At 36.5% G+C, this 24,599-nt stretch overlaps 1 protein-coding gene across 2 annotated transcripts in view; it reads right to left on the bottom strand.

Annotated features, from left to right (window-relative positions):
* Window positions 1-1,054: 1,054 nt before the first annotated feature.
* Window positions 1,055-24,599, bottom strand: part of LOC128669207 (protein O-mannosyl-transferase TMTC1-like) — a 140,085-nt gene continuing 116,540 nt past the window's right edge. For both annotated transcript variants that reach the window (XM_053743832.2, XM_053743833.1), the window contains exons 4-15: window positions 12,512-12,585; window positions 9,640-9,774; window positions 9,083-9,259; window positions 7,968-8,157; window positions 7,458-7,579; window positions 6,121-6,282; window positions 5,657-5,770; window positions 4,965-5,108; window positions 4,290-4,489; window positions 3,702-3,864; window positions 3,393-3,522; window positions 1,055-3,254 (exon numbers count right to left, since the gene is read on the bottom strand). In XM_053743832.2, coding sequence (XP_053599807.1) covers window positions 2,919-3,254; window positions 3,393-3,522; window positions 3,702-3,864; window positions 4,290-4,489; window positions 4,965-5,108; window positions 5,657-5,770; window positions 6,121-6,282; window positions 7,458-7,579; window positions 7,968-8,157; window positions 9,083-9,259; window positions 9,640-9,774; window positions 12,512-12,585 — 1,947 coding nt within the window. In that variant the 3' untranslated portion in view covers window positions 1,055-2,918. The remainder of the gene's footprint in view (window positions 3,255-3,392; window positions 3,523-3,701; window positions 3,865-4,289; window positions 4,490-4,964; window positions 5,109-5,656; window positions 5,771-6,120; window positions 6,283-7,457; window positions 7,580-7,967; window positions 8,158-9,082; window positions 9,260-9,639; window positions 9,775-12,511; window positions 12,586-24,599) is intronic.

The raw sequence follows: 24,599 nt of genomic DNA on the forward strand, positions 1-24,599 counted from the left end.
TGTATATCATCCTATATTGAATAAATAATTTTGAATTTGAATTTGACCTACGTCAAGTTCTGTGATGGACGTAAAAACAAGTATTTTATGATTAGAATTCTACTGAGATTCACTCGGAAAGGAAACGATGCACCGCATGCCTTTTGATCATCGCCTGTTAATTTCAAGCTGTTCCACTGTTGGGACTAGCCCAGCCAGCTATCACTGTCGGTCCTAATATTAAACCAGACAAGCGATGTTTTAGCTGAAGTATACGAACCCCTTAGCACCAGTAGCTTCTTAAAAATGAATCAGAATAGGGCTGCGTGTTTTCCGCACGACCGGCTCCTAACCGATTTTCAATAAAAATCAATCCATCACCGTTTCTATTATCAATAAATGCCGAAGTCATGACTCCTTTTGAGGTGTGCCGTTTCATCAGTCTTGGGATATTTGACATTACAATTTAGTCGTGATTTTGCATAATTATCTTAATGTAATAGTTACTTATTTGTTGCTACCATTTATTTTAATTCTTCAAAAGCAATTTTTGAAGAATTTAAATGAAGAAACATCATCACTAGTAATTAGGTACATAATTTTATTTTTACTGAGCTTGAAGTGCTTTATGAAAACGTATTTTAATTATTCCTGTCAGAAGTGATGACGATAAAATAATATGATGCAATTATTTTTTTGATGTTTCGTCTAAAAACCCGAATTTTGTTGTGCACGTGTATATTATTATAAACATGACGAGTTCCCATTTCCATCATTTCCCCAAACGTTGTTTAGCAGTTCAAAATTCCACCCAAAATCTTTTCAAATATTTGTACTGTTCCTGCTTATGTAAAATGTAATATTTCAAGGTACTATGGATGTGTACCATAATGAATAGGAAAATCAAAGAAAGCTAGGCGACAGCCTGAGTGACAGGTTCATAAAAATCTAGTTAACTTTTTCTATCACAAATAAAATTAAGTATATAATTAAATGTCGCAAGCCGTTGGTAAACTTGATTTGAAATTTGATTGAAAATAAAACAAACGTCATCTCAATTAGGTATTTTTTATTTTATTTATGTGTCGTAATCAATAATAAACAAATGTAACATCTATTTAACTATTTTTGACGATCAAGGTTTCAATTAATTTATGGTAGAAAACGTTACGAGAAAAAACATCTGGTTATTTATTAGATAAACAATATCAATACATCAAGGCCTAAAGACAAAATATTTTAAACAGGTGTCTTTGAGTTTGTGGAATAAATAAACAGATATACATTCTAACGAATCCTGTATTTATCCATATATTTAATGATAATTATATCCAGCAAGACATTAACGTATAATTACACAATTGCCTCACAATAACATTAACTTTGCCTATACTCCAGTCCTTGTGCTTAATATATACCTATCTATCGTATGTACATCAAAACGTCAAGTCGTAACGTCGTGCAAGCAGTAATTCCAAATAAAATTAATAACATTGTTGATATTTCTGACAATAAATTTACGACACCAGTTTTGATTACTTTCAAATGAGCATTAGTTAATGCGTGTCTAACCTGCCTATATAATGTCATAGCAGTAATACCTAATTTAATTTACAATTATGTACACGCTTATATTCGTATCCAGGTCGAACAATACCAAGATGCAAGTACCGCTTGTATTCTGTTGGTTTTGATATAAATAGTTTATACAATAACATTTGGTTAAGGCGTTAAGTATTTATGTAGGGTTTTGCATCTTATCTGCCTAATATGTTATGCTGTTATGAAGCGATTGTGGTGTAATGGTTAAGACGCTCGCCTGTGAATCGAAAGGTCCCAGGTTCGAATCCTACTCGTGCCACATGAGTTTGTATACCAATCTGACTCATGTATAGTAGTTTTCATCGTCCACCACTTGCTTCCGGTGAAGGAAAACGTCGTGAGGAAACCTGCATACTGGTTGATTCTTATTAACTTGTTTGTGAAATGGAGAAGGCAATGGCAAACCACTCCATTAATAATGCCAAGAAAGTTGTTGTGTGTGTTTCATTCCACGTAATGACCACGACCCTCAGCCATGAGGAATACGTCTATGAAGAAGAAGATGCTGTTATAGCATTCAAGGTATCATATGGATGATATATGTAGGACATTGAATAATTCAATAAAGCAGTAATACCGTCGATAAAATAGAATACGACAGCGAGCAAAATAACAGTTATTGTTCATTTTTCTGATTAATTAGAAATGAAGTCGCACTGATAGTGTCCAGTTTAAGAGTGAGTTGCACCGTCATATTTGACGTTGATTTTAACCGTTGTGCCGCCGCAGACGTTTAGAAAAAATTAGGTATTTGCAACCCACGCTAATTCTTTGATTAAAAGTTTAATTATTTTAATTTTTTAAATAAAATGAGTCATTTTAAAATAAAATGACTCATTGTTTATTTTTCACATACCACATACCGTACGTACCTTTAAAAACATGATTTGATTGGACGAGTAATTTAGTGGGACTTTTGACTCGTGGTCCCACCCATTTTCAATACATACCTACTGAATATTGCATGTAATCGTATTGTGGCACAATTTCATATAGAAACTAACTAATTAAACATTATTTTAATTTCGTTAAAATAGCACTTAAACAGTAAGAATATACAACTGTATATTTTTTCTGTCAATATTAACTTAGATTTACAAAATTGTACTCGTAAATTGTATAAGTACTTACTTAATTAGAACGATTTGATCAAGATGAAAATAATATGAAAATTAATAAACACAATTTTAGATAAAGGAAATGTATATGCTTAAAATCGTTTTAATTAATTAAACATGATTTAATTCTATTTACAATTGTTATATTTTAATAAAATAATTTTAATGAATGAGATTAATACTGACTCCCTTTATGCGTACCTACTTATATAATCTACTCTAATAAGTCTGTATCAAGTGGTCAGAAACAAATGGCGTAAATGTTTCGGGTTGTTTAATTTTTTTCTTTTTATGCAAAGGGCAGCTCTTTTGTTTATGGCCAGTATCGGATTTGTTATGTGTGGGTTTATATTGAGCAGAGATTGAAATGCTTTTTTTCAAATCTTTGTTTTGACAATGATTCTTGTCATCCCTCGATAATATGGCGTCTATATCACGACGGACGTTATTTTTGTTTAAGAGAGTCCTTGTATCGGCTTTTACTAGGTGCTTGCCGTTGACGTACGAGCCCGGTGACACTTCTAGTTTGCTGTGGTGGAGACAGGTCGAAGTTGTCTGAAAATAAATGGATGGAATAATGTACAGACTTGGGATAAGTACGTCATTTTTACAAATTTATATTGTGAATATATTTTGCAAGAGTTTCAATACAGGTTTCGATTATAGGCATAATCATAGGGTTGTGGTCGTCACCTGCGTGTGCGCAGCGTGCGGTCGCGCGTAGAGCGCGGCGCGGCCCGCCAGCTCCGTGCGCAGGCGCCACGCGCGCGCCGCGCGTCTGCGCGCTGACTGCGGCTGGCTGCCGCACCGTGCTGCCTGCCATCTGGACACAACATTTACATATTATAACGACGCCGAAAACGAAGAGTCCTTTACAATTTGTACACAATTTGCGAGTAGAGAGAATCGATTTATTTTCTCATAAACGAACAATAAACGACACTCTAATAGCCCGGAAAAAGACCAAGAAGGGACTAACTGGCTGAAAAAAGTGATTTATACCTAGTAAGCATCTGCAACACCCGTGCTGTTTGTCCATTACTCCTATAAGCGAGACACGCGGCTCGAGTGGACAGAACCTTCCCTCGTTCATGGTTCTGCGTGTCCCCGCTGAAGGAGAGCCTCATAGCTGTGGTGTAGTACTGCAGAGCCAGCGGGAGTAGCCCTGAAAAGGAAAACCCTGGATGATGATTAGGATCAGGTAGAGAATATTTTCAAAGCAACAAAATAATATGTCTGCGATGCTTTGTAATTTCCATGACTCAGATGAAAGATGGTTGATTCTTCTCTCTCTCTCTGTCTCGACTTCGAGTGTTTCTGCTTGCATTCGAAGCTCCTCTGCAAGCCCGAAGTCAGTGTACAATATAAACCTCAAAATTTTAAACATTCAATTGTGTCCTTCTGGCATCAACCCTTTTTAGGAAAGCTATTGTTCTCCTTCTCGTACGACATTCAAGGGAGAAGAAAGGAAAACCCTGGATGATGATTGACTGGATGATTATGGACTCCATTGTTCACGACCACTCCATAATATGGAGTGGTCAGATGAACAAGTCAATGAATCACAATGAAAAAGAATGACAAATCTACCTCTGTCTTTCATCCAGTTCCCATAGAGCAAATAATGTTCCCAATTGCTTGGTTCCAACTCGACCAGTTTGTCCAAGATCGCTCGTTTCTCGTCCTCTTCAGTCAAGTTCAGGATCTCCAAGTAGGCCTGCACGAACCGCGGCTCCAATGAGATGCAGCGTTCCAGCATTTTTAGAGATTCCGTGTTTCGGTTCTTCTTCCTGAAATTGGGTAATTTAATCTGTTTAATAAAATGTTTCTAGGATTTATTGTTATACTACTTTAATGTTATACTAGCTGCGCCCTGGGCTTCGCTCCCGTGGGAATTTCTGGATAAAAAGTACTATGTGTGTATTCCAGGTTATATTCTACCCGTGTAGCAAAGTTCATAACAATCTGTCCAATACATTTTGTGAGAATGAGTAACAAACATACACACTTACATCCTTACAAATTCAAATTCAAGAGCGACTACCTACTATTAAAGTATCGATGAGGGCGTCAAGAAGCAATTCCGCAGTTTTGGAGGTTAATAAGCAAGATGTGGAAGATAGAGAGATTGGCAACATTACTATTTTCAAGGGACCTATGACCATATAATAACAGTAGGTACTTAGTCATATTCCTTGCTATGAGAGTGTTGTGTTGAGTTACTTTCTTGTACACGATAAATTCCATAAATACAAGCAAACACACCTGTACAACTTGGCAAGGTTGTAGTGAGCGTTGACATGGTCCCGGTTGTATTTCAGCGCTTGCAAGAAATGGTGTTCAGCTCGACTCCAGCCGGTCACCAGAGTCCCCAGGTTATTGTGGGCACTGGCGTAGCTTGGCCATAATCTGAAAAAGTGTTATTTAATTACTGGATATAAATAGATTTAGTGCAGATTAGTTTTATTGTTTAACTAGCTTTTGCCCACAGCTTCGCCCGCGTGAATTTCATGTCAAAATCTCAGTAATTTTTTTATCGCGTACTCTTTAAGTCTGGTAAACATATGATTAAAATTCTCATTTTTTCTCATCTTGAGTTCAATTTCCTGTTTCCCGCTGCGTGTCTCGTCCCGCAAACTTGTCCAATTTCGCTTCCTGCTATGTAATGTAGATATTCCGTACCGTTTCCTGCATATTGTGCCATCATGTTTTTCGCAATGTGTCCCGTCCCGTCCAGGTGTCTACCTCCGTCTCGCCCATTGCAATGCTGACAAGTGCATTGGTAACTTAATTCTATTTATAATTATGTCGTTATAAATAGAAGTGAAAAACAAAAATTTATACAAAAACGTACCTAACCTGCAGTGCAGTAATTTTATTAAGTCAATTTTAGACATTAGATTTGATGATGTTTAATAATACAATTTTTAAACGAAACACTAGGAAAATAATTTTACTTTAATGCTTCCTTGTAATGTTTGACAGCGCTTTCTTGTTGTTCCACGTCCTTCAGGAAATTGGCGAAATTGTAGTGGAGTTTGGCATTATGAGGGAGAACTGCTAAATCAGCCCTGAAAGTAGAAAAAAAATATTTGTTCTATTCACAGTTCCTTGTTTATCCATTGCTGGAGTTTCCAGAGCCCCAGAGGCTATGGCTAATTCAATGTTCATCAAAACAACTATAAAAATAATATACTCAATTTCTTAACTGTAGGTATAATAAAAAAGTCCACAATTAGGAATTTGAAAAATAGAAATTGGTCTCTCTTTCTCTCCTCTGAGTGGTTTCCCGGTTAATTCCTCAGCCGTAAAACGTACCTGCCTACTTTTCTTCTCCACGGCAAGTCCTTGGCTATTACGTATCTAATCTTTATCAATATTTAGATGCTAATGCAACAAAGTCTGAAATATTTTCTCAAACCTGAGTAGTGTTTCCCTGGTCCTCCAGTCTCTATTCCGCAGATGGGTCCGCGCCACTCCTGACGCGACCAGCGACGCTGCAGCCAGGAACAGTACCCACCGGGAGTTTGCTCGGCGCCAGAGTAACTCAACGCCATACGCTGTGAGAATCACTGAACCCACACTGGAATTACAATTAATTATTTGTGTAATCAAAGGTATTATTATTATTAGATCCCACATTTTTATCTAGTTTGATGATTTGAGATGTTGTGTTATATCATCGCTTGCTTATAAAATATTAGATAGCCTAAATGTTACTTATCAAACAGATTTAAATATGGTGTTCAATCACATCAAGCGGTCCTAGAAATAGGTAAAGACTAATATTTATTAGTTGACAGCAAGATTTTAATAATAATAATAATAAAATCTTTATTTCGAGCATCCAGGACTCATATAAAAAAAAAAATGTTAGTAGTATACAAAGAAGCTTCTAATCTAGTGTTAGTAACAAATGTATGTGGCAGCCTGATTTTTATTCACTACATGCAAATCGCAGCAGTGGTTGATGTAGGGACAGTCTAGCCGGCTCGCTATCATGGCCAGGATGCTGTTGGAGCTGGCTCGGACGCGGCGCACCAGGCTGGCGCCGCGTTTCCGCATCGTCGCGTAGAAGCAGTCGACCCGCGCCGCGGCAAACATGCCTGATGCGCTACAAAACCGAGGCAGCCGCAACAACACCCTGAACGCGTTGTTATATTGGATGCGAAAAGCGTCGTACGATTTTTTTGTAAAATGGGCCCACAGAGTACTCGTATAAAATGATGTGCAAAATGCTCTGAACAGAGTTTTTTTGACATCTTCCGAGCATTTCGAAAACTTGTGGGCGATCATATTTGCTCTAACCGACAACGCTCTTCGCTCCCTATCTATATCGGCATCGTCCTTGAGGTCAGGAGCCAAGATATGTCCAAGATATTTAAATTTTTCTACTCTGTTCAGAGGAACACCATACAGGGAAATAGTAGGTATGGACAAATCTTTACTCCTAGCTCCAAAAACCATGACCTCACTTTTCCGGATGTTATATTTAAGGCCGTGCGAAGTAGCATATGCTTCACAGATGGACAGGAGTTTCCTCAGCCCGCAGACCGACGCGCTCAGCAGGGCCATGTCGTCTGCGTAACTGATGTTATTGACGCACACGCCGTCCACGTGACAGCCGACATGCTCTCTGCTGAGCGCCTCGATCAGCGCGTTCACATACAAATTGAATAGCGTATATAATGTCATCATGATGTATTATTAATTCAAAATCTGATTTGGATAAAAAACGAATTCTTAGCAAGTATATACCTGGGTATATAAAGGACTCTTTCGGCAACGACGAAACCGACGGTAACCAGCAGGTTGGAGGCGGGGAGGTACGGTATCACCAGCAACATCAGACCCACCACTACAGGTGAGTGTCTTTGGAGCTGAAATGAAGAATTCATATATTATATAAGCGAAGAGTCAAATAAGTTCTTAATATTCTTGATTAGCTATTTTTGACGTGCAATTGTTTTATTTCTTTCTTTCTCATCTCTGCAAGTTCCCGGTTTCGTTCTGGGGTGTGACTCCACGAAGGCCAGGGTTGGCGTGAAAAATACCGGCCGACTGCATGACGTAGATAACCTCCTTGAGAATGCTATTGTTCTCTATCAGTTGCTATGTGTTCCTCAGTCGCCTTGGACGACATCCACGGGGACCACATGCCACTGACTACCTACTATTACGTATTTGTCAGTTATGGCTCAGGCAACAGGTACCTACACAGCAACGACCAGTAGATTAACGCAACTAGCTTTAAGACTTTAAACTAACCTCCAAATCTATAAGACACCGATACGACAGTGTGACTAGTGTGAATATAGCGGCGCAGGTGAGCAAGTTGCGAGGGTCCCAAGCTCCGGTAACCAGAGGTATAGAACCCATCTGCCAGTCGTGGCTCAGCCACCAGGGACACAGGAGTAGCCACCAGTTGAAAGCTGCCAGGTAGCAGAAGGTCATCAATCTGAAACATGTACGTTAAATTGTATTGTATGTCAATGCCTTTATTCAGAAATTAGATGAGATTATATAAGCACTTCTCAGGCCTCAGGAACTTTTCACGTTAAATTTATAGTTACGTGGGTACATATTTATCAATGGTACAAAATACGGATTTCGGGATAACCATAATGTCGAGAAAATATGCCAAAAGAATCTCCATTAAGTACCTGTGTTCGTCTCTATTTTGATAAAAAACCATAGCAGATTATAGTTAAGGATATCAAAAGGGAAGTACCTACCTAAATAAATAAATATATTAGGACAAATCACACAGATTGAGCTAGCCCCAAAGTAAGTTCGAGACTTGCCTTCTACCTATTACAAATAGACTTCGGAACATAAATACACAGCCTATTTTGTAAATAATAAAAAGTGTAATTATTCCATAACAGTTTTCCTTCATCCTTTGGATGAAAATAGACATGAATCGAATACCATTCTGTTACGTGGGACATTATATTTATTTATTCATATATATTATATATATAGAAGGGATTATAATTAGAAGTATCAACCATTTACTTTATTGATTTTAAAAATCAAATAAGATATAAAAATCAAAATTAATGTGATTGGATAAAGCAATAAAGTTGTCAGTTACATGAAAAAGAAAATGTCTTACCGATCTCATGTTATCGCTTAGAGCCTGATAAGATGCATTGGCTGTCACTCTCATTTGTTCTGCCTGCTAATTCCAACTTACAAACTTAGTATGTTTTAGTTAATTGTATAATTTTAAAAGCTATGCAAAAAAGGTGTTGAGTTGTGGCAATAATGTTAGTTTTTCTTTGGCAACTGGTACTGAATCTCAGTCGTCAATATAGTCGAACGAAAAGAAGAGTGGAAAGTGGAGTTTCAGAACAGTAGACAAAAAAAGAAAGGTGTACCTGACAATAAAAGACGAGTGGAAAGCCGGTGGGTTATCCTGCGGGGAGAAAGAAGGCAATGACCCCTGCAGCAGCGCTAATCTGACGCTGACCAGCACGGCCAATGCTGCGAGCACCCGCGCCACTCGCCCCCACATACTGTCGCCTCTCCAGCGGCATTTTATGGCTGAGGATATTCTGAAACCATATGATACTAATATTTATCTCGTAACCAACATTAAACATGGCTCTCAGTTAATGAAAAGGTTTGTAGGAAGATGGAAGTTTACATGCTCCTGTAAAAGTCATTGGCAATATTTTGTGAAAAGTATATTATGTAGGTAGGTACCTAATCTTGCCTTTGAGTATTAACCAAATTCCGAAAAGGTTGCGTAGCAATTGCGAACGGAATTGAACATTGTAATTGTAATACTGAAGTCGAATTGACTCTCAGGTCACGAATAGCCTCGAATAGCCATTAAATATTTCACGCGTGATTGACCCTACTTCGTCTGCTCAATGACACAAAATCCAAAATAGATCAATTTATTTGGATTGACTTCGGATACGATAAATACCTGGATAACGGACTCCAACAGCGGTAGAGGTCGAAAGCTATGTTGAACAGTAGGACTGTAAGCCCAGTCTCCTTGGCCAGCATACTGAGAGCCGCCAGGAGAATGCTGGCCCAGACGCGGTGACGGCCCGTTGATCTGGAAGGTAAGGAAATACTTATGTTATCTGCCAAAGATATATTTCGACACAATTTGTAAAGGACTATCCGCAATCGTGCGTACTGTATATAATGTATCAAGAACAACCTCCTAGCCTAATAACTTTGAAATTGTACGTACGTTCCGGCATTTTTTTTTCCGGTTCCGGTTACAAAACTTGTTGATATTACCACGACAGTTATGATGGTTTACGGTTTCGTCAGATCGAAGAAACTGTTGTTAAGTATAAACTGCTTTTGGGATACCGAAATGCACAGATCATTTCGAAATGTCAAAAAAATGGCACAGCGCTCGAAATCAACGACAAAAGTTAAAGACCACGCTGTCTAAAAGAATACAGCCTTTTCCTACTTAATTGGATTAGCGTAATAAATCTATTTAACTATACCTAGACTGTAAAGATTCGTGCCTGTGGCAGGTGCTTTTACTGCGGAAACCTCATAAACGAAATAATCATTACTGAATCTAATCCGGGGAACAAAATTAGATCCGGCGCAAAATCTCACAGCTACCGGATCAGATGAGATGAGATAGGTACCTACATCTGAGTGTTGTTGTATTTATTATTTAATTTTAGATACGAATAAAATGTTCGCATTTCTATGAGGTCGCACCCTATTACTAGCGTCACCATGACATTTTAATTCATAGCGACCAGTGTGTTAATTTATCAATTAATATTTACTTTTTCACGAAATCTTCCAAACAGATATCGATTTTATTAGTACACCTATATCTCACTAGATGTCGTGTCTTAGGTTTCATATTCAGCAGTAAAGTCAGTGTGCTAGGGTCCGCGTAAACAAAAAACGTTGATTTTATGGCCAACCTCCAAAATGACGTTAATGCTCTTTTTTGGGAATGCCGTTGTTGTCTATTAGCTGTGGAAACATTTTGACCTTATTCACGGTCGGTTATTGGCATGGTTTTATTCTGGGGCAGGAAATTAAATTCATCCTAAAGCTTCGCAGATCATCACTCCAACACTATTTTGACAAACCCCCTTTAGAAACTGGGATAGGGTGAGTCAGTGGAATATTTTGAAAGTTCATAATGCGTCGCACACGACACAAGTTTCAAAGCCACTAGCGTGAATGCGGCAAACTTTTACTAGACTATGCTAACTATGTGAGCCCAAACTTGGCTTAGGGCACATGATGTGTTTATTTTCCAGCTTGTAATATTAAATTTACCTCTACAAGGCTAACGACAGAGCAATAAAAGTGGCCACATATGCATTGGTCTCAAGTTATATAAATAGCCATAACGATTCGAAAAGAAAAGAAGATTAAACTTGATAGTTTGCAAGTTCCAATGTTTATACGATTAGACAAAATGGTGGGTAATGTTTTTAAGAGCTGGCTGGCATGAGTATCTATCAAGTTATACTTACGTTAAGTGCCTAAATTACAAGCTATCACTGCCGGTGTAATTTATGTAGTATATATTAATATAGTAGTTACCTAGATACTATAATATATACCTATTACCTACTACCTAGCTCAAGTAAGTACTTATAAAAACATTTTAGATATTTAAATTTTTGATACATGTTTTAATTGGTAATGGATTTATTAACCTCAAATGGGATAGGCGTCAAAAAATCTCTAGTTCTTCGAATAAAAAATCATTTCAAACCAATGTTCCGATTAGATGTGTAAACACTTATACTTGCATAAGTATAAACAAGTTATTTAGCATGGATGGATAATGAAATCGGCACAAGTATTTGTGTTTAGTACCAAATACAGAAAATACCTACTTAAATCTAATTATATTTGCAAAAGTTGATTGCAGACAGACACCGGGACAAAATGGAAATAAAAGCTTGTAAAAAAATATATAAACTTCCACGACCTAATGAATTGAGCGTCTCGTAATTGGCACACGTACTCCACGGGACAGACGGGACACGTTCCACGAGACTTTATTATATTCAGGGAGAAATTAAGCAAAGTTTTTCCGCCACAGAATAAATAATGCCTATTCAGCATTGTCGTATAGAAGGTACTTTTGAACAGTGAGGTTCGATCGGACCCTACTTGTGCCACGAGTAGGTACCTAGGATGTAAGTATGTCAATCTGACTCAGGAATAGTAGTTTTGGAGTGGAATTCCTGGAAATTACAACTAGTTTATATTTATTTATTTTTAGGAAAACCTACAGTAAGTACCCTACATTAGACTACACCTAATTATTTAACATTATAAACAATACAGTTGGTTTGTGACATTCCGACGTCATCATATTCAAGAACAGCATTCTTTATCCCACTGCTGGTAATAGACATCACGTCAATATCGTACAATTACAACTTATATTGGAGTTAATCATATAGAAAACCCCCAAGTGGGGTGCCATGGCCAGTAGATACCTAAATGAAGTGACTGCACCTCTGGTAACGTGCGTGGGAAGTTTCCTTTAAATTAGGTATTTATATTTAGTATCCTTTGTTCAACCATTGTTTTTATTTGAATTCGCCGTAACGTGTTTGTCTTTTCAATGTTTATTTGTTTCAGGGGCTTAGTTATAACAGTTTCACAATGAAACTCCCGACTAATGTTTGCTAAGTGTGTAACAAGATTTAGGTAGTACCTACCTATTTGTTCGAAACTACAACACTGCGTAAGTTTACCTACCCCAGAACATTAAGTTGAAAACAAAGCAAAATAATCTCATAAAATAATAACGAACTGCACAAAAGAATAATACTTACCCATGGTACAAAAGTAGTGAGCATAAGAAAAATACGCAAGCAAGAACATCCGCTCGGCCGACTACGCCTGCCACCTGAAACAAATGCACGCAGTGTTAAACCATTGCTATTTATTTTTACTAGGCGAATTTATGTCTACGCCAAATAGCTATAATGTGGAGTAAATAAGCCTAAAAATAAAGTTTAAAATACTTTGAAAAAATAATTTAAACCTAAATTGGGATCTAAATTTACAAAAAAATTACTGATTCAAAATCTGATAGCTATCATGAAGCAGCAACCATTTATCTATAAAATAAAAAAAATTTACTTGACAGGGTAAAATATGAAATGCATACAGGTATTTAAATTACCAAATACAATAATTATATATCACTTTAATTAATCAGTTTCATTCATAGTAACGTGATTGATTATTTTAGTGATTATTTATTTTCATTTTTGTTATATATTTTTGTTTTAGTCGCTAAATTGATCGAAAATGTTCGTTTTTTGAATGGTATATTCCGCGTCCATCTTGGAATATGCAATGGCACCAGCCAATCTACGCTCAACAGAGACGCTTTCAGTTTTCCGCGCTCCGGGCCGGGTTGATATCGCATTATACCTATCCCCGTAGAACTGGTCTCCGTATGACCAGCCGGTTGTCCACATCTGGACTGCAGCATCCACGCTGCTAGTGCTTAGTGTTTATTATCGATTGGATCTACAAACTGCTTATAAACATCGGTAAAATATTGTGAAGTGTTGAGATTTTCAAACCACCTTAAAAGGATTTTTATAGCCGCATTGCATTCTTATAATTAGATGTGACCAGCGCAGCGCCGAGAGTTTTGGTGAACTTGAGCAGCTAGACAGGTCAGTGACAAATTTCAATACTTAGGCTTACATTTTCTGCTATTAGCTGTTATTAACCTCGCACGCACCCTAGGCTACAAACTACTTAATTGGTCTAAGAATTCATCAGGCCCTGACTTGAATTACAAAACGGACCGAGATCCAAATCCACAAAGTATCTTCACGCAGCTGTTTTCTCTTATATCATTACATACGATCTTTCTGACTATATTTTACTATGATTTTGCCATCCGTTATCAATATTTTTACAAGTAGGCACCAGGTGAAAATCAGCTCCTTTTGGCTCATTATCATAGCATCAGACTAAGCACTGACTAAGTATCTACTTATTTTCTGTATTTGTAGTCATAAATTTTGTATAATTAATGTAGGTATGTGACAAGCACGTAATCGACAAAAATGTCTTTCTTTCTAACAGGTACCTAGGTACCAAGAGAGCAGGGCTAGCTTTAAAGTCCAGCATTTGTACCTATCATCAGATTATGGGGCTAAAATGACTTCAGGATTTCGTTTATTCGTTCTAAAAGAGATATTTGCCTTAAGTGCCTATTAGGGCAGTATAATCACGAGCGGGGCCCACCGTTTAGCAGCTGATAGAACAGTAAATAAATTTAGGGAATAACAAAATGTGGTGGTACCAATTTAGTGCGTTTATCTTTTGAATTTGAATTAAATTTTGTTTTAATTTTTACACATTTTACATTTGCGAGGATTTCGATTTAAAACATTAAAATGAAACTGATGAAGTGAACTTCGATTCATAAATCTCAAAGAAATTATTGTATCGCCGTATCCCGTAACTTACACCATCACAATTTACAAAGGCCGTCTCAGGGTCTCAGCACCTTACCCGTTTTAATATTTAATTAATACACAATCAACCCCAATCAATGGAAACTGTTGTTCGTTAAGTTAAAACGTTTCATTGTTATCCTTCCTTTGTCTAAACGGTGAGGTTTTATTGTACTTTTATAAGTATATCGCAAATATTTGATAATTAACTATCAACGTAATTTGGAATAAACACGTTTTTCGACAGCCTGAACATTATTGAGAAAAGCACGTTCCTAATTACCTTGGTATATCATGTAGACAGATTTTGTGATGTTTACAACATAAGTACCTATTTAAAGTACAGACTGTGAAAAGAATAGATCTAGATAAGGATTTATTTCGAAATATGAATTTATAAGAACGGTTATTTGTGCATTGTTCCTAAAATAAAAATCATAATGTTTCTTTTAACGTAGAACTAATAAAAAAAGAAAATACTAGGCATAAAAGCAATAAACAGAAACTTGAAAAAAGAATTGATTCTATGGAACAAAATAAGAATGGGTAGGTACAATACAGACTCTCGTATTGATTACTGTGACAAAGATTCTGTAATTAATTAATTTGATTGTAGTAATTACCTTCGAGTGTAACTGTGTAGGCACATCATTATCGCCAGCATTGATGAATTCTGTATTCAAGGGAAATCTTTTTGTTGTTTTGTATTTTAATAAAATGTTTGGCGTGTGTAATTTATATCTTCCCATGGATGTCTTACGAGACGGCTGAGCGCTAACATAGACAAGCATCTTACAGGCAACAATAATATTCCCGAGGAGGGTTGACGTCAGGCAGACGGTGGGTTGTAAATCATAGCCAAATATTAAAAAAAATATTTTTTTTTGTTGACTCCGGGCTTCATGGCGTTACGGCCCCGAACGATACCGGCAACATGTCAGAGAAGAGAGAGTAGACAGAGCCGACGTTTGCGATGGGAGTCCACGTTTATCTGTAAGACTGATTTGTTGTTAGAATTGAAAGTAACAACATTACGAAATGTTTGTTCAAAAGCATTTAACACCAAATGGCTTTTTCTAGCAGTCAACCATTAGACCTAACAGAGATAGCAGGTGCATCTAAAAAGAAAAAAAAAAGAATTTTCCTCAAGATATATTTAGTACAAATATATTATAAATAAATTTATGCTTACATATTATATAATGAAAAAAAAAACAAAACTACCGAACGGATTTTTGTACGGTTTAGATATAGTGAGTCCCGAAGAATGTTTAGGTGTAGTAAATATTTCGGTTTTACCCGAGCGAAGCCGGGAAGTGCCGCTTCTAAACCATATAAACCGGTGAGTATTACGGTAATGACAGCTCGCGTAATTAATGTGATTATCCGGTGACGATTTATAAATGACGCCATAATTTGAGGCTTTTGAATGTGGAATCGTGGTATTACGAATTATGTGTGTATGTACTATTCGTATTATTGAAATGTTGTAAAATCAATACTAATTGGTTGTCACAAGAGAAGTTAGGACTGATAGTAACTAGAGTAAACATTCAGCGTCTGTATAGCTGTTAGATATACTACGTTCAGTGGGTATATCGAATAACGATCTTAGTTTTGGCATCGACACGAAAAGAAGATTTTTCTTCTTTTCATGTCGATGCCAAAACTAAGACACAACAAACTAAACAAAATTTAATTTTTTTAAATTAAATTTTGTGGTTCATAAACTGATGTCTCAAACATTTTTAGCTTAAGTCCATAACCAATAAGTAAACTTCATCTTTTCTAGTGTGCACTAGCACTGGCATCTGACATGATTTTACGACTATTTACAGACGTAAACGGGCAAGTAAGTAGTCGCATACACACTAGGAAACTTAAACTAACAGACAGTTTGCAAGCTCATGATGTTTTCCTTCATCGGAAGTAAGTTATGGCCTATGAAAACAACTATACATGACTTATATGAAACTAATTCAAACAATGCGGTTTACAAATCCAACCACAATGCACGCGTTGATTGACCTGGAAACCTTGACGAAAGAGTGAAATAAATTATTAAAAGTTTAACCGCGAGTCGAAACAACTACAAAGGTAATATTTCACACAGTGATCGTAAATCTAAATTTCATAACTTAGTAATGTTGGGTTCGCATTTAATTTATATTCATTTGGTGAAATTTGCCCTCGAAGGCCGTGCTTGCGGTGATTTCAAACGAAATTGATTTCAGCCCGAATTACTTTATATCATTCACGTGTTGTGAATATAAGAACGACGCGAATACATATTTGCGATGTGTTTACGGTCGATCTAAAGTTGCCTGCGGTAATGGCAGCTTTAGGCATTAAATTTTGTTGTGAAGCCGACCGTACATACTATATTGTTTAAATTCGCAGAATCACAATTTTGAAGTTGTTAACAGTTTGTACAGGACCTATACCTGTGTGACCGGTTCGTGATGACTCCGATGTGGAGCGTGAGTGCACGGGCCCTGGTTGTGCGGTGCAACATGATCGCGCGCCGGTTCGCACGCTGTTCAAATCCGGTCAAGTTGACCTTGTTTAAAACATATTGCCAATGCTTCTATACAAGTCAACTGTGGTCAACTGCACAAAGCGAATGCGTAGTGCCATCAGGGTGCAGTATAATAACGCATTAAGATGAGGCTGCCTCGCTGCTGCAGCGCGTCGGGCATGTTCGCCGCGGCTGGGGTTCCTGACTATTTCGCGATAATTAGATCGCGAGTTGCAGCGTTCTGGACACGCATCCGAAACTCGAACAACGAGATACTCCGAACCTTATCTGAGTGTCTGAGCAGCCTTATCTTAAGTTATTGGCTTTCCGTGCATTACGACAGTAATAGTAAATAATATTATTTTATTAGGAACCTGTTTTAATGTTCTCGAGAAAAGTATTGCAAAGTCGAGTGACGTCTCCATCTAAATCCCCTGGGAAGCTCCCGAGATCGGCGATAGTGGGGGTATCCCAAATAGATAATTGGTCCCCTTTTATCCTGGATTATACGAGGTTGTGGGACGCTAGCCAATGAGTGAATCCTGACAGAGCTGAATGAAATCTAAATGGATGAATGATTTATTTGCATTTGATGTAGTTATATTCGCCGTTATATGCTTTGCGTTTTTCTGTGCATATTAAAGTTAACGTGGAAATTAACCTAATTAAACCTAAGGATGCGAAGTGTAGGTGGAAAATTAGTGAAACGGATCTTGGGCTCGGACGCTCAGTGGCGGCGGAAATAACCGGGAAAAGGCTCAGGTGAAACAGAGCGACTGTCTTCAGGTCTCCTTTCTGTACTTTGAGATTATGTAGGGCCGAAATAGGACGACTCAATCAGCCTAGTCTTGCTCGGGAACAACCCGTCCGCAATTTAACTTGCTCTAACGGAGATAGGGATCTCAATCTAAGTTTGTTTCGCGGATTTTTATCACAAACAGGCTTAAAATGACCGAACTGAACGGATTCTGTTGAACTTTTTCTAAATCCGCTCCTTACTTCTTCTTTTCCACTAGTAGTGAAACTTCACAGGCAGTGCTCTATTGGATGCAATATTTCATTACCAGGACGATGAGATGCCTGATGATGACGACTGTAAGATGCGTGTTTTGTAAAGCAAGTGAGTTTGAAGACGCCCGGGTATTTTTTTACCCATTTATTTTGTTCTTCTTAGCGTGTCGTCATGTAGAATCAGATTTGTGAAGACCAACTCCACGTTTATATTATTTGTTCTATATCTATCAATGCATGTATTTTAAATTTAAACATACACAATTCTAATGAGCTATTTCTTCACTTACTTAAATTTTAAGAATAGATTTTGCTTTAATTCTTTACAATTGAAATTAAATTTGATTGATATAATTTTAAAATAGTATAAATACATTCACATATGTATGGTCTATATATTTGTAAAAGTTACAAATATTATTATACTATTCTTATATGTATAGAATGCTGTTGATAAATTAAAGAGACGATGTTTTTGCACTTTCCCTCTTACCATATTAGAGGGAAAGTGCAAAAGATTATGCATATTATGCATAATCTTATTTGCAATATCGTATAACAGATTTTTATATTTTCCCTCCATTTTCCTGGTTTAGGTTTTAGCGTTTATTATTCCGTGTTGATACAACAACACGTTGAACGTTCTTGGATTTATGTTTACTTAAATTATTTAACATTACTGTATGTGAGTTCATGGTACTACCGAAATCAAAGCTTTATTTTGGACTGTCAAATAAGATTATTTACTGACATAAGGAAATTTATTGTTTAATGTTTAATATATTTTTATATTTTATCGGATGTCCAAAATAATAGGTATTATTATTTATGCAATTTACAATAATAATTATTGTAACATAATCTGAAGCGGATATATTTTTATTTTATACATAATTTCATTTAATATCAAAACTCCATATAAGAAAATGCAATAAGACCAATATTCTGAAAGTCTTATTGGTACTCGAACGAGCTAATTCAACCCTAAATAACATATAAAACAAAACGGGCCTACTAAAGATGTTACGAGTTGTATCGGAATTTTATCGTCATGCCCGCGCCGGGGTGTAAAGTATTTTATGTCGGCATTAAGAAGTACTGTTTGGCCACGGGTAATCAAATTTTTATCAAAACTGGGTCAGCTATTTAGCCGTGAAAGTGTGACAGACAAGACAATAAACTAGCTTGCATTGCTTGCATTATAATAAACTAGCTATTTCCCGCGGCTTCGCCCGCGTAAATTTCCCACGGGATCATTTATTTTCCGGGATAAAATGTACCCTATTGACCTTCTCCGTATTTCATGAAGATTGGGTAAGCAGATATAGCGTGAAGTGGTAAGAAACAAACTTACTTTCGAATTTATAATATTAGGTAGGATCTGGATGCGATTAATCTGGGAGACTTCATCAAAATACCTAGTAGGATTAATTTATAGGTATATTTCGTCACTCCTCTCTGCTCCAAAGGAAAACATAATAAGGAAACATGCTATAAAATACCTATTCTGGGACCGCAACTAAACGCCAACATGTCATAGGACAGTTTTTACCTACTTTAAAATCCGAGCGTAGAAAATTTCCCATCGCAATCAAAGTAAATGGGAGCCCACTTCACGTCCATTTGTACCCGAGTCACGAGTCTGTTTGACTGCTTCCAATGAGCTCCTCAACCTTGGAACTCATTTTAATATAAGACTTCTTCGTAAACTCGCTCAATGGATTTCGCGAAAGTCAGCCTTAGAAATTGTATTGCAGTACAAACATTTTAAGATTACTCCTTAACACGCAAAAAATACACTTGGTCCTTACGGAATTTCTTTTAAGGTGAAACGTTGTGCACTTTTAATGATGGGTTAAAAATGTTAAACTAGCGTTAGGATATAATATGATTGGGGGAAGTGCGGGTTTGCATTTCACTTCTCATCATCGAATCGATTCGAAGTGAGACGTAGCGAACCAATCACATAGCAGTGTGGTTGTCGTTGCGTCACAATGGCACAAAAATCCGCAATTCGGAAGACGTCATAAATGAAAAACGTTAATATTCAAAGACATCCACCACGAAATTTACAGGTGGATATGGTGTAGTCCTATTCTAGGGCGGAACCACGGCGGAACCACACGCCACACGTGGACTACTTAAATGCAATAATCTGGTTGTCAAATCTTGGGACCAAAAAAGCAAAAAGGGTGGTGCTATAAAATTTATAATAAAACAATGATAGGTAAATACACAGTTTACTTTTTTATAATATAGTGGATAAACGAGTATGTGGTTAACCTGATGGTAAGCAAACACCGCAGTCCATGGACACCGGCAACCCGATACAAAATTTATCTACTTATTAACTACAGTTTGGGTATTTATATATACCCTAGAACTATAGGCAATTGTTATTTTTATGAGTTATAAAGGCGTTGGCTGTTGACTAAATCAACTAATAAAGCAAACTCATTCAAATATTCTCGACTGCAAATGCAAACAGCCGTCGCGTTAGCATAATCCCAAACAAGATATCTGGGGAGCGACGGGCAGGCTCATTCATATAATTAGTACGAGGTCCAAGTTGTGTTAACTTGTGTCGACTGACAAATGGCAGGGCTGTACACGGCGCGAACTTACAATTAATACCTAATTAGATTTTATCTAGGTATATTACATAACACACATAATATACTTCTCAATATGTCTATACTATCTTTAATACACTTGTAAACAAATCTATACTTTCAAAGGATTTTTTTTTCTTACAATAAGACTCTAAATAGATAGGACTGATTTTGAAGAAATTTGATTCAGAGATAGAATAGACTTTCAGGAGTAATAGAGGCTTTGTTTCTTTAGGAACAAACGCGAACCGCGAAGTCGCGAGCGACCGTTACTTAAAATATTTAGCAACGGCCATATTATTTTTCTATTGAATATTTTATCTAGTCCTTCTTGACATGGTGTTTATGGGGTAGAAAAATCTTTAATGTTTTAAACTTCATTGCTTTCAAATATTACGATTTAACATTATGAAAATTCCGACGTTTACTTAAGTAAGTTGTACGAATGGAGCAATACGTTCGAATGAAAATCCGCCTCGTAATATAATGTCTGTATTATTCAGCTGGTGACCCTAAAATACAATCTGCGTCCATGTTAAGCATCGGGAATGTTGGCAACCCTAACTTTAGAGCAAGTGAAACAGCGTTAAATAGAATTAACAACTTCGCTTTGGTTTGAACTGAGCTGCAAATGTTGCAATCCTGCAATTAACTGTTAAAAAACATAACCTCGTTGTATAGATAAAGTGATTTAACTTTCAATGTGTGTTTGTTCGGGTGTAATCTTGCAATTGAATTTAGATAATCTTTACCGTATGAGCTTGAAGTTTTAATAGAATAATGATTAATTATCATGTTCATGATTACGGTGTACTCAGGATTGGCTCCCGGCGCGGAGACTCCCCTACGATTTCCTACTCGAACATAATTTTCACGTGTGGAATGCAAACTCCCTGGTGACAATATAAGCTTGTGTTAATAATGTGTCATTAAAAAAACGAGCAGTGTAGTTTTATCCGAGGCAAGAGTGAATAGGCATTTTTTAACTTAGAGAAACGATGGTGGTCGAGCGGATAAGACGCCCGTCTGAGGTTCCAATAGAATTCTATGTAGGGGAAATTAATATACGGTTGACTGTACCAATTTCGCTTCTGATAATAATTATAGGTCAGAAATTATACCAAACTAGGTAACCTAACTAAATATCATACAAAAAGTAAACTGATGCAGTACAAAAGCCAAATGGTCAAACAACTGTAGTTTCTCAATACTATAGTTAGGTCGACACAAAGTTAAACGTGTCTATTTCTAGTACTGACGAAATATATAAAAAAATGATATCATTATAATAAAAGAAGATAGGTATCTATTAAACATTATTTTTATCCTTTCTTAATAGATATCATGTTCTATTTTAATGAGATCCTTATTTTATATTTTTAGTCAGGCCTAGAAATATATAAATATCATTTTTCATAGGTATCGTTTGGAATTATTGTCAAGGAGAAATTTGTAAAAATGATAAGCATTCGTTAGATAAATTATCTCGCACTCAGCCGTAACACAACTTTGCTTTTACCTGCCGCCCTCGACGGTTCAGAAATAAATCCTTATCGATTCATTTTCACAGGAGTTCTTTTGAATTTTTATGATAAATAAGGAGCGGCGAAATGCGAATTGGAGGTAGCTTACAGAGCGAATAGGTAAATAAACATTTTTTTAATCAGATAAAATGCAATAGCCATAGCTTTAAGCGCTAAGCTTGTAAGGTCCGATGAAACAGAAACAGAAACGGACGTAACACACTCAGAACCTCAGTGTAAGGTTCTGGAATCGAATCCAAGACCTCCAGATAGCTGACGGGCGTGGTGACCACTACATTTTATGCTACCACAGAGGTCGCTATTTACCATTCCGCTTCATGTTAAATTTTAAGACTGAGTTTGGAGACATTACTACTATTATATGAGCATTAGTTGTAGTCACTATCTATCGTATAAATTATACAATAAAATAGTCTGTACATCTTCTATCCCGAGATATAAGTATTTGAAGTTTTAAACGTTATTCATGTAAGTATTGTTTTTACCGAAATTTCAAATTCACAACTGCGGTATTTGCTCATCATTTAGTAAAATGCCTGAAGGTCAACAACGATAAAACGCTAAATTGACACGAAAGTTTTCCATCACTCTTTGGAAAGGTAAGTACTATATAAACTGCCACCGATACAGTATCAGAACTACAAAAGGATCTTAAAGAATAGATACTTTTATAAACGTTTTCTCTCCAATGGTTGCACATTACGAAGATTCGCTCCAGCCTCTTTGTCATAGTGTCGAAAAAATGGAAAATGGAAATTTCCCAAACGACGTGGAACGGAACGATGTAATATTTCTTTCCGAGATTCCTGGTGTGATCTAAGGGCGTGCTTCTGTTTCAGCTAATTTATTCATTTAGAAAACTATCTTAGTATATTTTAGATATTGAAATATATCAATTATTATTAGGGAATCAACTATTATTAGGGTATTTGCTGCCATTTCAATAAAACAACTTCAGATGTTTACAACAGTAATAAAACTTACTGCTTGCATTTCACATTAAAGACATATTTTGGATGAATATACAACACAACTCGAAATGTGTTGGCTAAAAATCAATTAATTATTTTTCTAGTCCGATACAATTTGTTATTTTACGATGTCTGTTTGTCTGCGGGCTCTATAAGGATCTATAAGGTGTCTGATGATAACAATTTCTACTTACTACTAACTATATATCTTAAAATATTCAATATATTTTCTGTTAATAAAAAACTACAGAAGACTTGTTTAAAAGTTAAACATTTGAGTTCAGAGAGCAATACCAAAGAAAGAACAAGTCAGAACGAGCACTAGAAACAATAAAGGTGAGGCATTGAAGCCAGTGTCGAAACTTTCTCCATTAGGTGGCTGATTGCAGTCCGCTTTAATTTTAAGTTAACTCGAGAGTTACACGAATCTCCAAACTATGTTACTAAACGCATCCTTTTTCCAGGCTGTTTATTTCGAGCTGTTGATTTTGTAGACACATATTTTAATGCAATAGTTACCTGCATCTTCAGTGTAATTGTGGCTAGTGTAGATAAATATTTTCGTACTGTTATGTGTTCATTTGATTACCGAAAGGCATACTTATATATAGGTATTTAGTAGAGTTTAAGTTTTGACAAAAATCATATGCAATTATTTTAATATTTATTGTTTGTAGTTCGTAATTATTATAATGAAAAGTCCACAAAATTATTTGCACATTGGAATCAAAATTTACAGTATTTTCATTAATTCTCGATGCAATAATAATTTATTTTTGAAGTGCAAACACCGCCTCATTATGGCTTCGCTGTAAATATTAATTAACGAGCCGCTTTATTAATTACGTCACATGTTTATGTATGTATGTTCAGTATAATTTTTGACAAAATATTTTGGACCTTTCGCACGTTTTAATTAAGTAATTTCGCATTCATTGATTATTGAGCATCGATTTCAAGTATTTTTTCGTTGTCGCAAGTCTTTGTAATAGTTTTAGTTTATAAGCTAGTCGACATGATTAAAACAATCCTTCTTCTTCTTAATATAACAGACACTTTTATCTGTGAAGATCTAATTTCTGAATTTGATTTTTCTACCTTGCCTATTCTTGGGGTCGTTTTATATTTTTAGAGCATGCTCCATTGCTCCGTTGCGCTCCGTCCGTTGACGACCGTCGACGGATCAACGCAGAAACGTTAATATTGTATGAAATTTTGACACATCTACGCACGTCAGTGTCTAAACATATACCTATAGAAATCGGAGCTATAGTGTGCTGCGTCGCGCGTGGCATGACTCTTACGTATGCCGCCGTTAAAAACCCCACTTTGAACCCGTGTAAATGGAATTTAATCGGGTACTCAGGAACTAGCAAATGGTTCGCGAAGTTGCTACGCTCAGTGCTACGCGAACAAACATCAACGCTTATCCGCCACTTGCTACTGTTGTGCAGGGTGACGGTACCTGTTTGTGTTGTTTCATTTCCCTTTTCTTAACGATATTATTAAAATCCACACTAATATTATAAATGCGAAAGTCTGTCCGTATATATCTCTGTCTGTTTTCTACTGTCATGTATCTATTCCGTTCACGTACCTACTTAACCTATACTACAGGACCTATAATAACCGGTACTACAGGATTTTTTATCCAAATATTCACGGGAACAAAGACTCGAGTGAAAATTTATAATAAATGTTATTTTCGGTTGTTTACCATATAGATCTCTGTAAAGCATCGTAAATTATACCGTGTCGTAATGTCAGTCGTTAGGATGAATA

This window comes from Plodia interpunctella, chromosome 4, assembly GCF_027563975.2.
Source record: "Plodia interpunctella isolate USDA-ARS_2022_Savannah chromosome 4, ilPloInte3.2, whole genome shotgun sequence".
Lineage (NCBI taxonomy): Eukaryota > Metazoa > Arthropoda > Insecta > Lepidoptera > Pyralidae > Plodia > Plodia interpunctella.